This window comes from Trichechus manatus, unplaced genomic scaffold, assembly GCF_000243295.1.
Source record: "Trichechus manatus latirostris isolate Lorelei unplaced genomic scaffold, TriManLat1.0 scaffold00031, whole genome shotgun sequence".
Taxonomy (NCBI): Eukaryota; Metazoa; Chordata; class Mammalia; order Sirenia; family Trichechidae; genus Trichechus; species Trichechus manatus.
The window spans coordinates 9,488,617-9,506,385 of record NW_004443967.1 but is presented as its reverse complement, the minus strand read 5'-3'; the positions used below and the strand labels follow the sequence as shown (position 1 = coordinate 9,506,385).

The window sequence follows — 17,769 nt, the reverse complement described above, 5'->3', positions numbered from 1 at the left end:
TTCTGTTTCAGGGCTTTTGCTCTCTGCAAGATTGCTCTGTCCATAAATCTTCCCCACCCTTCAGGTCTCAGCTCAAATCGCTGTGACAGCAATTTTTTTTATTTTACCAAGATTGGAAATAACCTTATTTGTTTACTTACTGCGTCCTCCCTTCCCCAAGCATGTCCCTCATGGGGCAGGTCACCATCACTTCCCAGGGGTCGGCAGCGTTAAGATACCTGCTCAATACATCTCCTGTTAAACTAATAAAATTTAGCATTTTCACTGAGCCAAGGACAGGCCATTCCCCGGTCGGAGCGAGCCTTGTTTATTAACTTTGTATGACTCTGCAGAAATCATGTTAAAAATGAATCTGTGCAGACGCCTGCCTTTCCGCCAGGCAGAAACTCTGACCCAAATCTCACCGTCCCACCCCGATTTTCGCTCGAGCAGAGGGAAGAGACCTGAACCAGGTCTCTAACTCCACTCTGCGAGGTCTGGATGGGGTACCGGACCCCGCCGACCTCCGCTACTAGCGCGCGCTGAGGACGCCGCCACAGCCACGTCAGCGGACGCGCGTGACGCCAGCGCGCCTGCGCGCAGGGAAAGAGCGGCGCGCGCGCGCGCGCGCGGAGGCCCGCCCCTACATCCGGGGCCTGGGCGACCGCGGCGGCGCCGCTTCGGGGTCACGTGGCTTCTTCCTTTCCGTCTCTGGCCGGCTGGGCGCGGGTGAGTGCTGGCGAGGCGCGTGGAACCGCGCGCTGGTTCCCCTTCGTCTCCGCTCCCGGTCCGGGCCACTACGGAGTTCGCTGACGCCGGCTGAGCTGAGCCTGCCGCCAAGATGCCGGCCTACTTCCAGAGGCCGGAAAATGCCCTCAAACGCGCCAATGGTGAGTAGGGGATCGGGGCGCTCCGGGCTGGGGCGGCCCGAGGCCTCCGAGGTCGAGGAACTGGGCCTGCTTCCCACTGCTCCGCCCCGGGCTGCGGCCGGAGAGGAGGCTGATGCGGCCTGCCCGCCACCATGTCAGCCCGTGGCTGGGCATGGTTTCCTCTTCTCGCCCCAACCGACCGGGGGTGGGAGGCGCGGAGCTGGGAACGGTCGCTCTGGGGGCCTCTTCCCCCGTCACCTCCAGGTGCGCCGCGGAGACTGCGGTCTCGGAGACAGGTTCCACTCGGACCCGACTTCCTTCCCCCTGTCCGCCTCCGGCTGGCTCCCCAGGCTTCGGGGCTTCCGTGTGCTTAGGCACTGCGCTCCCGGCCGCCATCTAGGAGTGCCGGGGAGGAAGAAACATGGCTCCTTCCCGGGGACAATGCACGCGAGAACCTCGGCTCCACCTCCCACAGGGGCCGGGGGCCTGGCAGTCCCACCTCCAGCCCTCCCGGAGACACCTCCGCCCCCAAATTCCGCGCCAGCCTGTGCTGGGTCAGGGTTTTCTTACCTTTCCTCCAACTATTTTCCAACTCGGGGCATCTGACCTACTTAACCTGGTTCTCTGTTTTTCTAGCCATAGATTAGGGCCGGTCGCAAACACTTTTCCAAATCGCAGGAAGTTGGAAAAGAGGTAATACTGTTAAATGATTCAGGTCCTCACAGATAAGGAAACTGAAGCCTAGGGGGAGAGAATGGTTGTCCAAGGTCACTCCGGGAGTTAGTTGTTGAGCCAGGAGAATAAAACCAAGGTCTCTTGACATCTAGACCAGTCCCTTTTTCGCCAAAGCTCCGCTGTCTGGCGAATTCTGTTTCAGTCTGTGTAATTAAGCTATGGCCGCTTGCGGGAAAACTTGTGTGTGTCCCGAAATTAATTTTTCCGAAGTTCAAGTCGCCATCTAGTCAAGAGACATTTATTATGTTGGCATTATGGGGATGCAAATGTATTTATGCATGCCTCTGATTTTTTAAAATCATTCTCGTGTGGGGTTTATTACTTAATTTTTAGGCTTTCGAGCTTCCATAGCGCTTATTTCCACTCTTCCCCACTCGGGCACGTTTCTGATCGTATCCATGGCTATTCTGTGTCTGTTACAGTTTTATGGGTTTGTTTGAAAATTTATCTTGTAAAAAGGTCAGTTTCAGTTAATACATAAAATTGATAACTATTGATAGATAATCTGTCAAGACAGATCTGTGTTGGTCACATGCTTGTTTTTTAATAGGCTAATCCCACAGACTATGGAATAGGGTAATTGTTTTAAAAAACAAAACTGCAGTTTAGATCTGATTACCACTCATTCTAACCAGCGAACCAATGATTAGAACAGGCACAGAGGTTAAAGATGTTTATTAATTTATGGGAGACAGAGTAGATTTAAGTTAAAACTTAGCACTACAAGATAAACTAGCAAAGTTAAGGGATTTTTTATTTTTGGGTGTTTTGAAATTTAGAAGAATATCACGGTATACAAAATTACTTAGATGAAATTATTACTCTGTGTAACTTTTGTAGATCTGTTTTACAGTGCTTTTTTTGTGTGGTTTACCAGCAGGCATTCTTCCCAGGCTGATAGATTGTAATCTCAGTGGCCTAACTAAATATTACACATTTGGTGTGTTCAGGTCCTCTCCATCATTTCTCCTTTTTGAATCCTATGAATGTAATATTTCGGTAACTTCTAAATCAGTAGAGCTATGTAATTTATGTCAAACCTTGTTCTGTTGACTGCTTTTGAAATACACTTGAAGGGCAAGTTGGGGAGAGAGTCCAAAATTAAAACAGGCAAGATGAGAAAAGGATACTGTGGGGGGAACACGGCATTTTATTTGTGAAGTGTTTTTTTTTTTCCCCCAAAGTATATTGACTCCTTGCTATAGCTCTTTTAAGCTGTGGGAAGGGGATTTCTGTGGTAGAGAGGCCTTTGTTTACCTTCCAAGTAGTAACTTCTATCCCTTTGATCTTGTGAATGAGAGTTTCCTTTTCAAAGTTTCTTAAGTGAGCAGATTGTGGATGAAGAGATCTTAAGGCACTGCTTACAAAACTTTAAATAGGGTTATAAAAGTACATTTCGTTCAGTGGAAATAATTTTATTAAATTACTAATTAAATGTTTTATTCTATAACATTTGTAATTCCAAACCTATTTAGGCCCAATTTATTGCATTATCTTAATAAAACACGAATATTTAAGTAAAAGAGCCCTTCAAGTCACCATAAATCTGTATATCAAAGCAATATTTAATAAAAAAAATTATAGTAATCTTTCAGGAAGACTAAAGTTTGGCTCAGCAGTTACAGCATACTCATATCCCACAATCATTTGAAGAAAGCTGCTTTTCCAGATTATAGCTTTAGCATTGCGGAAGTAGCTGCTCCTGACCCTATAAAAGCCTTTTTAATTCCTGCTCTACAACCAGTGACTTAAAAAAAAAGTTGTTATAGACCCACAAATTGAGTAACATTATAGCTTCTTTACTTTGTCTGTTGCACAAGTAAACTAATAAATATGAATGGCTGGCTGACCCACACATTTTCTTTATAGATAGATACATAGTTTCAGTCATTGTGTCTGAAACAGTAAATCAGAATGCCCACAGTCTCAGTAGTAAATTATAATTCTAGATTTTATTTTTTATTTCAAGAATATCAGTCTAGAAATCAACATTTCCTAAATAATTGGAATAGGGTCTTTAGTGTATGGTAGTTGTTTCTGGCCTCTAAAGCTTTTCTTTCCTCCTAATTAGATAATTCTGAGAACCTTAATTTCCTTATATGTAAATTAGGATAAAGACAGGAAGACTCAAATCATGGAATATTGTGATTAGTTTGCTATTAGGCAGATATTTGGTGAGCTAAATCACTGAATTTATTTACCATTTTCATACATATTGCTCATTTTTGAAGAAAAAAAAAAAAACTATTCCCATTCCGGTTTCTTTTAAAAAAATATCCTTGCCTGGTATCCAAGTTTTCTGTTTTCTTTTTTTTTAATTGTGGGGGGTTTATCCTTTAAAAAAAGATTTTTAATATGTTGGGTTTGACTTGTTTGAACCTACTGTTTCAAAGTTTGAAACTATGGATTTGGAATCATAAATTTTGATTGGCTGTTTAAGAAGTGAAAAGTACTTTATCTCTAACCCCAAAAAAAGGCATTTTATTTTTTAGAATGCCATTGAGAAACCACACTTCTGTTGCTTTTGTAAATAAGAGCTTAGGAAAGTGAATTATTTGTTGACAGTTTTGTATTTTGGCGTCATGCCATGATAGGACCGGCTCAACTTTAACTCTGTTTGTGCCTGTTCGGTCTTGCAAGTATGTTGACAGTATGCAGTCGTAGAGGATTTAAGTCTTTAGTGTAGGGTTGGGAGTTGTGTATGATGCATCCTTTTAGTGTTACTGTTGTGATTTTCTTAATGTGAAAGGTAAATTTGACAAAAAGCCTTTACTTTAAAATTTTGCTAATAAAGATTTTTTTTTTTAAATAGTTGTGAAAAACACCTAAAATATATAGGGATTTAGAAAATAACCTTATGGGCACTCTAGGAAGAAAATAGGAACGCCCCACATTAAAACAAACAAAAAACCAGTTGCCATCCAGTGGATTCTGACTCATACACTACCCTATAGGACAGAGTAGAACTATCCTGTAAGATTTCCAAGGAGTGGCTGGTGGATTTGAACTGCAGACCTTTTGGTTCGCAGCTGAATGCTTAACCACTGCGCCACCAGGGCTCTGCCTTAAAACAGGGAAGGTTTATTATTCCAACAAAGTATCTAATTATATTACGTTTTTGTTGCGTTTAGTAGGATTTTTTCTTTGTAGTAAGATTGATTTAATCAAACGTGGACTACAGTATTTCTCCCATAATGGCAGAATTAATTACGAGATTATTAATTTGTAATACTGAAAAGGGTTTGGTTTTCATTTTCACGTGAAGGATATGATTTGATACAAGAGGTGACCTAGGGTATTAGATGTTGATACTAAATATTCAGTATGTTGTTTATGATTTATCCTGTTGCAAATTGATATATTGGAGGGTTGAAATATTGTGTGTGGTTTTCCTAGGGAAAGGAATGTTGGGAAGCGACATTCCTGGAAGATGTGATAGTTGAAAGAAGAAATGGTAGAAAGAGAATTACTGTATCTGTAGATCTAGTAAAGCCCCCAAATAAGGGATGTTTTTGCCTAGCAGTTACATGATAATTATTAGGTAGATGCATTATTAGGTTAACTCTTAAAGTGAAATTATTCTTTGTCCAGGACTTTTTTTCTTCTTAGGAAGAAAATAAACAATGATTTTTAAAAATGGAGATGCGTTTTAAAACATTTCTCTGAGTTTATTTTTCATATGTACAGTGGAAAGATTTTTGTGTGAAATTTTGACAGTCATTAAATTTCAAGTTGGATTTAACTGGATGACTTAGATTAAATGAATTTTAGGCTTTAAGAAAATATGTATGTATGTATATTTATACACATACACACATACACACACACACACACACACACATATATATATAGCCTATGAAATATTTGTGTAAAAGAAAGTACAGTGAAAGATGAGAAAAGGAAATTTTTAACCTTGGTCAGAAATAATGTGATAGAGGAGTCTTCTGACTGAATTTTGAAATGAGCACTACACAGAAACCATAAGCTTAGAACTGGATTTGGAAACATTGTCTCAGAGAATGCCTTCATGCTTGGGGAGGAGTACATTCAAAAGAACAGTTGTTTCTTTGCTCTATGCTCTTACTAACTAAAGTCCATACTTCTTTCAGTTTTCCCTAATGTCCTTATTTTATTCCAGAGTCCCATCCAGGATACCACGTTGCATAGTCATATCTCCTTAGTTTCCTCTTGGTTGTGACAGTTTCTCAGACTTTGCTTGTTTTTGACCTTAGTTCTGAAGAGTGCTGGTCAGGTATCTTGTAGACTGTCCCTCAACTGGAATTTGTCCTATTTATTTTTCCCGTGATTAGACCAGGGTAAGAAGTTCCATGCTCATGAGTTGGAAGACTCAGTATCGTTAAGATGCCAGTTATCTATAGAATCAATGCAGTCCCTGTCGAGTTTCACGGAGCTATTTTGTAGAGATAGACAAACTGATTCTAAAGTTGTATGGAAAGGGAAAGGACCTGGAATAGCCAACACAAGACTGTGAAGAACAACAACAAAATTGGAAGACTCACGCGACCTGGTTTCAAGGCTTACTGTGAGGCTACAGTAATCAAGACAGTATGATGTTGGCGAAAGAGTCGACAAATAGATGAGCGCCTCAGTGTAGAGCGTCCAGAAATAGACTCACCCCATAATGGCCAACTGGTCTTTGACAGCAGAGCAGAGGAAATCTATATGCTTTTTTGACTCAAGTGATAGCATGAGTTAGTAAAATTTTCATTAGCCAGATCAGCGTGACTATTTAGAGAAGGGAATTTTTCTTGTGACTTCAATTTCTGGAATTTTTAAATCACTTAGATAAGGTTGATACAGCGGAATTGGGTGGAATCCAGTTTAACCTTTAGATCATATTTGAGATTTGCTACCGGTGTTTACCTTGGATCATTATGTCACAGCTTTAGAAGTTGTAAATAAGTGTGACCTAAAAATAAGGTGGTAATGAGTTGAGAAATTAAAGTAGCCACTTAAAAAAAGGGAAGTTTAGACTTTTGTGTATTATGTAACTGATTTTAATTCCCTTGAATTACTTTTTCAGAGTTTCTTGAAGTTGGCAAAAAGCAGCCTGCTTTGGATGTTCTTTATGATGTTATGAAAAGTAAGAAACATCGAACATGGCAAAAGATACACGAGCCGATTATGTTGAAATACTTGGAGCTTTGCGTGGATCTTCGCAAGAGCCACTTGGCAAAGGAAGGATTATATCAATATAAGAATATTTGTCAACAGGTGCGAAGAGGAACATTGGGTTTTATATTTTAATTAGTGTTTTAAATAATTTTCAGAGCGATTTACATTTCAGAATTAATATATTTTATAACTAATAAAGTCTGCTTCTTAACCATTTTATCGTTGGTTGGAAAATATTTTCAATATTGATTTTTTTGGTTTGTTTAGGTAAACATTAAATCTCTGGAGGATGTTGTTAGGGCATATTTGAAACTGGCAGAAGAAAAAACTGAAGCTGCAAAAGAAGAATCCCAGCAGATGGTCTTAGATATAGAAGATCTGGATAATATTCAGACTCCTGAGAGGTATCTGGGCTAAACCTCTACTAATTATTTTGATAGTTAATCCAGTGTGTTTCATTGTGTGTCTCTCCGTCATCCTTATTTGAAGTAAATGTTTGTCAGAAAGATTGCTTATCTTTGAAGTTTTAAATGTACAGTAACCAAAGAAGTCAGAAGTATTATTCAAAATTTGTAAAAATAGTAGGAGGATATATATTAATATAAACAGTTGTAATGCAGATTGGGAAGTCAGGTATTTGAATCATGAGTGACAACTTTACATTACGCACAAAGGTGTGGGAAGAATTTGCACTAGTTCATGGTCATTGTTGACTTTGGTTTTTTGGTCAGATGGTAAAGTAGGAAATAATGTCTAAAAATGGTTTTTTATTTACAGTGTTCTTCTCAGTGCTGTAAGTGGTGAAGACACTCAGGATCGTACTGACAGATTACTTTTAACTCCATGGGTTAAATTCCTGTGGGAATCATACAGGCAGTGTTTGGACCTTCTTCGAAACAATTCTAGAGTAGAGCGTCTCTACCATGATATCGCCCAGCAAGGTAAAACAAGAGCGTGAACTCTTGAGTAAACTGATTTGAAAAGCTGATTTAGAAATAGATTTTGCAGAAGATCACTTATTAAAGTTTAAGTTGAGTAAAACCTTTTCTCCACAGTACTTAAAAAACTAGTTTTTACCTGTTGAAAGATTTGTTTTAGTTTAACTAGTAAACAGTTTTTTTAACTAGTAAAATAATTTACTTCCATTTATAAATATTTTGTTATAATGTTAGTGTAAATATGTATAAATACTGTTTTATTATAAATGACTGAATAAGAAATTATTTTACTGGTTAAAGTAGTTGTTTATAAAATTTACTCCAGTAATGTTTGAAGGGCCTTGTAAAATTCTTGAGAATTTTCCAGGTTACTGAAAAAATAAAATTTAAACCTTGATTCCTCTCTGGTGAACTTAAGTTCTACTTTTAACTCTACTGCATATCCTTGGGCATGCTACATACTGTGTACTTTCTGTCTCTAAGCTCTCTTTAAGCTCTAGACTTAAAGATTCTATGGAAGTACTTATTTTTCCTTTCTTAAACAGTATTATTGAATACAGAACTAACCCTTCTTGATGACTCAGGATCATCATCGTAAACATCCAGTTATGATACTGCATTCAACACTTGGAATCTATGAAGGACTGCATTGAAAGTCTGTTTTTCTAACTTTGTCTCTCTTTTCTTTGCTGTACTTGATATTCTTTCCTGTTGTCAGTGCAGCTTTTTAACTGTGTGTGACTGGGTAACTATTTGAGAGTGGCTCTTTGCTTTTTTCTGCTTTGCCCTTAGCACAGGCTTGTGTGGCCACTCTTTAATACAGGCATGTATTAATATTGGCATTAGTTCATTCAAGTTTTAAACGACTTTTGGTGACTAAGAATGTTTTACTAGGAATATTAGAACCTGTGGTCTGTTTTACTTACATGACTAGTATATATGAATTTTTCATTTAACACAGTTAAATTTGATGTATTAACTTGAAGTTAAACAGTGCATCCCTTTGTTTTAAGGCTATTGAAATAGAAATACCTCCTTTAAAAAAGAATAAAGGAAAAACTAGCATTATGCATTTGACAGCGTTAGAAAGTTACAGTGAATTTTAATGACAGAGCAAGTAGTTCATATACGTGTCTACGTACACAGTGGAAATTAGGTCTCCATAAGCCCTCAGTTTGTGTATGCAGTTTTCATTAGTACAAAACATGTCATTGTATTTGAGACTAGAATTTTTACTCTTAGGATTTGAAATGTTAGGTCTTTGTAAGATGAGTCTTTCCTAAATCAGAATTATAATAGTTTTCCATTTGTTCCCTCTCCATGAACCATATTTTAGTCCGAGGCCAGCGCTGATGACTACTTATGCCCTCCTTTGTTTTGCTGGGGTTCCGTCAAAAAGATAGTGTACATGAAGCAAGTGGCTCTTATCACCTCTGAAGAGTGGTGACGAGTTTGGCAAATGTTGTTAAAATAACTGATCTTAATATATAAAACCTTTCAAATATTTAAGTTAATGATGGAAAGAACCTAATATATTTTACAATTATGTTTATAGCTTTCAAATTCTGCCTCCAATACACTCGTAAGGCTGAGTTCCGTAAGCTGTGTGACAATTTGAGAATGCACTTGTCGCAGATTCAGCGCCACCATAACCAGAGTACGGCAATCAATCTTAACAATCCAGAAAGCCAGTCCATGCATTTGGAAACCCGGCTTGTTCAGTTGGACAGTGCTATCAGCATGGAATTGTGGCAGGTATGTTGTGAACTATTAGCTTCTCTTTCTGGTAATAGACTCTGTATATTTTTTTTCCTTAACGGGTATTTTTATCTTGATATCTATTAATTAATTCCAGTAGGTAAGTCAGGAATTTAAGATTGTTGATGGGAGTACGAGCCCTGGTGGCACAGTGGCTAAGAGCTATGGCTGCTAACCAAAAAGATCGGCAGTTCGGATCCACCAGCAACTCCTTGGAAACCCTGTGGGCCGGTTCTACTCTGTCCTAAAGGGTCGCTATGAGTTGGAGTCGACTGGACGGCAATGAATTTGGTTTTTTTTTGTTCGTTGTGATGGGAGTGGGAAGAATTCTGGTCAGGGCATCTCAGAATATTTTGGTTCTAGTTCCCTGCTATAAGATGTAGGCCAAATAATGTAACCTCTTTTGGGCGCAGTTTTTTTCTGTACAAAACAGTACATTGCCAGTGTTCCTACGTCAATGGACTGGTGCCACTCTGGGAACTGTTTGTTGCTAGTCCGTGATGCAATACGTACAGATGTGAATAAACACTTGGAAAATTTCGAGTAATTTTATGTCTCTTTACTCTTAAAAAAAAAAAAAAAAGTTGCTGTCGCCTCAATTCCGACTCATAGTGACCCTATAGGACAGAGTAGAACTGCCGGATAACGTTACCAAGGAGCGGATGGTGGATTCGAACTTCCAGCTTTTTGGTTAGCAGCTGAGCTCCTAACCACTATGCCACCAGGGCTCTGTTTACTCTTAATAATAAAAAATTTGAGTTCTTTTCCATTTTTTGTGTTTTATTGAAAGTATTGGTTGGCTACATGTTGGAAATTAAAAACAAAAACAAAACTTACCCTTTACTACAGAGAGTTTGAGAAGCGCTGCTCTAGGTAATCTGCTAGATTTCTTAGCATTGCTTTTGGCTTAGTATGTGTGCATGGTGAGTGTCATACATTGGAGTTCTCGGTGGTGAGGTTCCTGTCCTCTGCTTACTTTTTCCTTAAGGAGCTCGCAAAGACCTTCACATGATCTAGTAGCCATAACTTGAAGCTTTTATATATTTGACACAAAAAGTCTAAGATTACAGAGGAAGAAATTAAAAATTGGTGTTCTTCTGCCAAGTGAAAAACAGGATTTGATTTTCCGTTCTCTCCCCATAATATTTTCCTTTTGTGTAGGGATACCCATCTTAAAATACTGCCTGATGAACTGAAAGAGGAAAAGCCTTCTGTAGAAGACAAGTAAACATGCTCATTGTAGAAAAAGGTGGATGAGTGAAAAGAAGAAAATCTTCATCCACTGTCTCATCACCCAGAAATAACCAGGATAGATTCTGTTGTACATCCATCCAGGGTTTTTTATTATGTATATTTCCCCCAAGTGGGATGATAATATGCACTTTTTTTTTTTAAAGTTTATCTACTTCACAGTATTCCCTAAAAAACTAAAAAGTTTGAGGATATTGTGTTTTTGTAATAATGGCAGTTTTCTGAAGTATATCTGTAGATTAATTAAAAAAACCACCCTTGAAGGCATTTTACTTTTAATTTTCTGAACTGTTTCATGTTTTAGATTTCATACAAAGATTTGAATTAGGTTTTTTGTTTGTTTAAAAGGCAATGACTGTAGTTTATGCTAATTTTAGGAAGCATTCAAAGCTGTGGAGGATATTCATGGACTATTCTCCTTGTCTAAAAAACCACCTAAACCTCAGTTGATGGCAAATTACTATAACAAAGTCTCAACTGTGTTTTGGAAATCTGGAAACGCTCTTTTTCATGCATCCACACTCCATCGTCTTTATCACCTGTCTAGAGAAATGAGAAAAAATCTTACACAAGAAGAGATGCAAAGGTAAGAATGTTATAGTTGGATAGGGCTAAAGTTACCAAACAAATATCTTCTACTAAATGGCATGGTAGTATGTTCTAGGTCAGAGTTTCTGGATCTCAGCCTAAGGACATTTTGAGTTGGATCATTTTATGTTGAGGGGACTGTCCTGTGCATTGTAGGATGTTTCACAGCTTCCCTGGCTTCTGCCCACTAGATGCCAGTATTAAGTAGCCCCCTAGCTGTGACAGCCAAAGATGTCTCCACACATTATTCTTTTTGGGCAGCATTCTTGGTTTTCAGTAGCTGTCTTTTGTCTGATAACCAAAACTACCAAAAGACCGATTGAATTAATTGCTATTTATAGAAGATGGTGTTAATGGTGTAATCTTTCTGTCCCCATCCAGATTATTTAGAGTCTATTTTTAGCCCAAATTAGAGAATTAAGAAGATATTTTACTCCCATCTAGTCACTTTGTCTAATTATAATATTGACTGTGGAACGTTTGGGAGAGGTGTGTGTGTGTATAAATAGAATAAAATAAAAGAAGGGTCTATAATAATCTTAGTAACTTAAGACTTTTTTTTTTTAATGTTACGTAGCCTATTTTGATTCAGTCATATGTTTGTGTTTTTGTATACTTCAGTTGTAATTATGCAACTTCTTCCAGCTTTACAGCAATACACAGAAACAGCTAAATGAGTTCTGTTAGTATGTTTTCCTTGAAATTCTTGAGGACTGTGTCCATTATGTCCTTCACTGTCCCAAATGTAATTCTTCTCTATTTGGTCTCTAAGCTACTGATATGCTCGTCCTTCCGAGAGCATTATAGTAAGAAGCTCTATGTCCATTATTATTCATAATAGCCTTGCGACTCAGAAAATGTGTATCTTGACTAAGGTCACAGTCTTGGAAATGGTAAGGCTGAGATTCCAACCCCTCACTCCTGGGCTCCAGAACCCACATACTTGGTGTCTTCCAGTGCTCTGAATTCAGCCTTTCTTCTTTCATTTCAAGGAAGCGAAATGTTATCTATGCCCCCTTCTCCCATAATTGTGTTCACTTATGCTCCTTGTGATTTTTTTCCCTTATTGCCATTTTTCCCTTAGTTTTTTGAACTGCCTTAAATAGTTTTTTTTTCATAAGTAAGTATGGAGTATACGAATGTGCTTTTACTCCCATTTAAACACTCTTATTCTATAGCTAGAAAACATTTACAATAGTGAGTGAGTGGTTTTTCAAGTGTGGAAAACCATTTTAGCGCGGTCCATTTCCGTTCTAATTAATCTCATGCTTTGATGGTATGCTATTTACAAATATAGTTTGCCATGGTGATGTATACATTCTGTCACTGGCATCTCTTACCGGAATGTTAAAGAGAATTGGTTTTCTGCCTAGCAGGTGACATTTACAAATGTAACAAATATAACTTTGTTCTCCACAGAATGTCTACTAGAGTTCTCTTGGCCACCCTCTCCATCCCTATTACCCCTGAGCGCACAGATATTGCTCGTCTTCTGGATATGGATGGCATTATAGTTGAAAAACAACGTCGCCTTGCAACGCTTCTAGGTCTTCAGGCCCCACCAACACGGATTGGCCTTATCAATGATATGGTAAGTATGTTTGAGCATATTCATAGCTTTGGGCAGAAGACGTTATGGTCAGGTTAAATAATTCATGATTTGATACTAGGAATTCTGATTCATAGCCAGGAGATTCAGATGCATAGACAGGTTTGGGAACCATTGGCATAAACTAGTACTGTGTTCAGATAAGGCGATTCTTTTATGTTAGGTAAATTGGGGTTAAATTGCCAGGGGCTTTGATGATGTAGCGGAGGAGACTTGGCCTGGCCGTAAAGGAAGTACAGACCACTCAGAAAGAGGAGGAATGGTGGGCCAGAAGATTTCGTTGCTCAGAGGTCTGTACAAAAGCTAACTGAGGTAAAATGTGTGGGAAATGATGGGTGATGAGGTGTGGAAAGAGAGGTGGATGTAGGCCTAGTTCTGGACAACTAAAATATTTTCAACTTTTTTCTCTTTTAAACTTTAATTTTCTTAATTAGGGCTTTGCAGTATAATTGTGTGTAGAGTACTTTTTAAAGGGCAGACTTCTAGGTTTCACCCACAAGATCTACTGAATCAATTTTAGAATGTGGAGCCTTAGATTTGTATGTCTTTACAGCATTCTCTATTGATGGAATCTTTCATTCAGTAGAAATTTGTCAAGTGCTTGTAGGCATGTTACAGTGAAGTGGAGTTTGTATTCTGACAGACTAACTCCTTGGGAGTTTAGATTCTAGGGATTCTGATTCACAGTAACCTGACTTAGTCGTTATTGCAGTAATCACCTTCAGCAGATTACACTGAAACAAGAGAAAAGGCACAAGTGCAGGAGAAAAGTACTAAGGAAAGTCAGCATGGCTGAATGCTTACAAAAATTAAATACAAACATTAACAGTCCCTAATTTGTGAGTAGAGCAATTGAAGAAATGCAGAGAGATAATAGGAAGTACAGGTCCTTTTTAAGTAATGTGAACATAGACTCTGAGACAACACCTATAGACATTCTGGTAAAAGCCAGATAAAAGGCATTACGTTGCTGGAAGAATGAATCATTTAAGGTAAGAACTAACGAGCTTTCACTATGTAGGTAGCTCCCGACTTGTGAGGTGTTCAAGTTACGACAAACTGCACTTACAACTGTTCTTTTTTTTGGTACATCTTATCGTTAGTGATATGTACTACATACAGTGTTGCAGCGCGTAATTTGCTGCAGTTGTAAGTTTATGTGTAATGTTTCCAACCCCCAAAGACAAATAAAGATGGGATTTATAAAGATACTGATAATAAAAGACAATGAAAACTAAAAAAAAAAAAAAAAAAAAGTCAGCTTAAACGTTTAGAACTGACTTATGATGGAGTTGTCAGAGGAGAACCCTGTCGTAAGTTCAACTTTGTGTGCTTTTGGACAAATTTTTTAAGGGACAGACTTAAGATTAAATGCAACAGAAAACAAGAGCAGTGTCTTTGGGAAGAAGTTTTATTAGCAAATGTATTAAAAAACGTCTTTTTTTAAATCTTAAGAAAAATATCCCAAACTGGAAGTCTACCATGCTCTTGAACCTATGTCTCAGCACACCACACCTTGATGTTGAAGTTCATCTATTCTTAACTGACTCAGGGATCAGTGTTGGAGGGTACTGGACCAGCAATCAGTAAATCTAGATTTGGATTCTCATTCTGCCCATAGATGGTGTAGAAGTTTAAAAGAAGGGTACAGGCTGGTGTCAGGTGACTAGATTAGCTGGCTGTCAAGAGGCGTTTATATTGTGGTAAGTTCGCCATATGTTTAGCGTCAAGACCTGAGTTTTGGGCTCATGTGACTGAACTTGTGACCATAGAGAGTGAGTCTGCACCTCAGGAGCACATATAACTTAATCAGTCTAACCTATTTTAGCATATTCCCTATTTGCAGGGGGAGCTAAATGGAGAATCTAATTATTTGCTTGGTAGAAATGAAATTAGAGCTAGGGGAATTTTATTGGAGTGCTCATACGCATCTTACTCCAACCAAGACTTAGGGACCCTTATAAGGGGTGCATTCAAATGTTTAGGACATCAGTCATACATCCATTTTGCATTGGGGTTAAACTTAGACTAGAGCACAAGTGTGTGGGCATCCTCCTCTCCAGGGGCTGGACTCTGCTGAAGTGTGCGTCAGTCCCGTGAGCCAGCCTGCATTGGTCCATCCTCCTGTCTGTTCAGTCAGGTCTTGCTCTGGCCCGGCCGTTACTCTGTCCTTGGGTCAGCTCTTCTAACATGTGAAGGATCAAGGTCGGATGCACTACACGCTCTAGGGTGAAGGACAGGCAAGAGGGGATTTGGTTATGGGATGTTTTTGGCTTCATAAAATTATTCCACTCTTGTCTCCCTTATAAGAAAAGTTATCTAAGTATAATCTTTATTGTGGAAGGAAGTTGAATTTTATTCAAATGTAAACTTAAAAACTTCATTGAATTATAAAAAGAGTACGAATCATAAATGTAGTTCGGCAAATTCTCAAAATGTCTCTTCCAGTGACCGCTCCCTAATACTCCCCAAGAATAGCCACTATCCTGCTTTCTACACCACAGATTAGTTTTGCCTGTTTGAGTACTGTATGTAAAACTTAAATTTTATATAAATGGCATAATACGTGAACTCTTTTACTCACCATTTTGTTTGTAAAATTTACCCACGTGTTGTGTGTCACTGTTCTTCGACGTTCTTGTATATCGTTTGTGAGTGTACCACTATTTATCTTGTTGATTAGCATTAGGGTTGTTTCCAGTTTTGGGCTATTATAAATAATGCTGCTGTTTTACACACACATAGGTGTAAAAGTAATTTGTAAACTGTGGTATTTTATTTGTTGTTAGTAATAAGTTAGTCTACATAGGCCACAGTAGATGTCTGGGCGGGTATTTTATTGTGTTGATTTAGAGTTTTATTTAAGTTCTTGCAAGGCTTTTCATTATAGGTAGGTGAGTAATTTGGGGCAAGAGGTTGAACATAGTGGTACTTTGGATTCCTCTTTGGTAAATTTAAAGGGGCTTGAGGTTAGAGAATCTTTCAGTCATTTTCCAGATTTCAGATGTATAATTTTCTTTATACTGAATTCAGTGTCAGAGTTTGGAAATTTCTTTCAACAGTAATATATCTTGTTTATTGTAGGTCAGGTTCAATGTACTGCAATATGTTGTCCCAGAAGTGAAAGATCTTTACAACTGGCTGGAGGTAGAATTTAATCCACTAAAACTCTGTGAGAGAGTCACAAAGGTAGGTCCTTGTATTTATGTTGTGGGTGTGTTACTGTGTCACTACCTTGAGTGTTAGCCAGCCCTACTGGGGTTTTGGGTTGTGTTTATATTTGTTAAGAGAAAAGTATTGTCCTGTGTGTTTGAATTCAGTGCACATTTCATTGTCTTTTTTTTTTTCATGTCAAGAAAAAGGATATTTCTGATGTGCTAGATAAACCTTTGGAGGTAAATTAGCAGTGTGGCTAATCTAGCCATTGCTGTCAGTCACCTTCAGACAAGTATCACCAGCTTTGCGTTACATTTTGTATTTCTTTGTGTTCGCTGATGTTTTGGTATATAAAAACCAAAAATTTCACAGATGTTTTTAGTATCTCTTATAAAAAGTATAATTCTTTTTTAATGTAATGGATTTTATAGGTTCTAAATTGGGTTAGGGAACAACCTGAGAAGGAACCAGAGTTGCAACAGTATGTCCCGCAACTGCAAAACAACACCATCCTCCGCCTTCTGCAGCAGGTAAAAACACAACATGAGTGTTTTCTCTGAGAACTGGAATTTCCCCTTTTGACTGTTCTGATCACAGAACTAAAAACTGGAAAAATAACGAAAGCCTGCCCTAATTCTACCCCCTGCCAAAACTAGTCTTACTAATGTACTTGATATGAAAACAAGTATTTTATATAACTTGTAACTACTATTCACTATCTTAGTACGTTTTCTCTTATTAGTAATTTAGGTCTGCACGTTCCTTTTAATATGTGAATGACTTCATTATCTAAATGTACTGTGATTTATTTATTCAGACCTTATTGATGGACGTCTGTATTTCTGTGTTTTTATTAGAGAAGTAGCAATGAACACCTTCCATATGTGTATCTTTGCATGCTTATGTGACTTTCTATAGCATGAGAAGTGGAATTAGCCATAGAATTTACATATTTAAAGTTTAATAGCCATTGAAGTTTCAGTTAATGGCCCCTCCCACCAATAGTGAATGAGAGAGCGTTCTAACACCAAGTATTATCAAGCTTTTAACATGTTTTATTCCAACTTCTTAAGTAAGTTTGAATGTTATGATTTATAATATGGCTTAAATGTTTCTTTTTTGGCTTCTCTTTGACTTTTTGGGGGCCTTTTTTGTGTTGCGTTTGTGCACATTTCATTGACCTGCTTTCTTTTATATTTGTGAGCAGTGTTATTTCTTACGTGCTATACAAATAGTTGAAGGTTAATTAGCAGTATCACTAAGTAGTAATGCTGCCAGTCTCCTTCAAACAAACAAAATTTGATAAAAAATGCTCAGATGAATTAGTTAAGCAGCAGGTCTTTATCTACAAGTATGTTATCGTATAGGTTTTTTATTTTACTAAACTGGGATGAGAAAAGATTATTCTTTCGAGGAATGCTGTAATGTGATATTTCAAAGCAGGGCTTTGGAGTTGATAGCCTTGAATCATAGTGCCAGTTCTAGCGATACACTGTTAAACATGTTCTCTGCGCTTCATTTTTTTCCCTGATAAATAGGCATAATTTCTGCTTCTCAGGGTTGTCGTGAAACTACACATAGAAAGTGCTGAATAAATGGCAGCTACTATTGTGTTTTCTATGCAGGTGGCACAAATTTATCAGAGCATTGAGTTTTCTCGTTTGACTTCTCTGGTTCCTTTTGTTGATGCTTTCCAACTGGAACGGGCCATAGTAGATGCAGCCAGGCACTGTGACCTGCAGGTATGTGC

General features: G+C 38.2%; 1 protein-coding gene and 2 non-coding genes across 5 annotated transcripts in view; all 3 read left to right on the top strand.

Annotated features, from left to right (window-relative positions):
- The first annotated feature begins 620 nt into the window (after window positions 1–620).
- Window positions 621–17,769, top strand: part of EIF3A (eukaryotic translation initiation factor 3 subunit A) — a 32,296-nt gene continuing 15,147 nt past the window's right edge. Inside the window, exons 1-10 of one of the 3 annotated variants that reach the window (XM_004374888.3) lie at window positions 621–869; window positions 6,628–6,818; window positions 6,987–7,123; window positions 7,497–7,660; window positions 9,213–9,412; window positions 11,044–11,252; window positions 12,674–12,845; window positions 15,948–16,052; window positions 16,451–16,549; window positions 17,645–17,761. In XM_004374888.3, the coding sequence (XP_004374945.1) occupies window positions 821–869; window positions 6,628–6,818; window positions 6,987–7,123; window positions 7,497–7,660; window positions 9,213–9,412; window positions 11,044–11,252; window positions 12,674–12,845; window positions 15,948–16,052; window positions 16,451–16,549; window positions 17,645–17,761 (1,443 nt within the window). In that variant the 5' untranslated portion in view covers window positions 621–820. Of the gene's footprint in view, window positions 870–6,627; window positions 6,819–6,986; window positions 7,124–7,496; window positions 7,661–9,212; window positions 9,413–10,576; window positions 11,253–12,673; window positions 12,846–15,947; window positions 16,053–16,450; window positions 16,550–17,644; window positions 17,762–17,769 lie in introns of those variants that run through there. The other 2 variants (XM_023729999.1, XM_023730000.1) reach the window with 2 other exon arrangements.
- LOC111820265 (small nucleolar RNA SNORA19) lies at window positions 16,183–16,313 on the top strand. Its single transcript, XR_002823819.1, has one exon. It is a non-coding gene; the product is annotated as a small nucleolar RNA SNORA19 (small nucleolar RNA).
- Window positions 17,184–17,313, top strand: LOC111820270 (small nucleolar RNA SNORA19). The gene has a single exon (XR_002823824.1). It is a non-coding gene; the product is annotated as a small nucleolar RNA SNORA19 (small nucleolar RNA).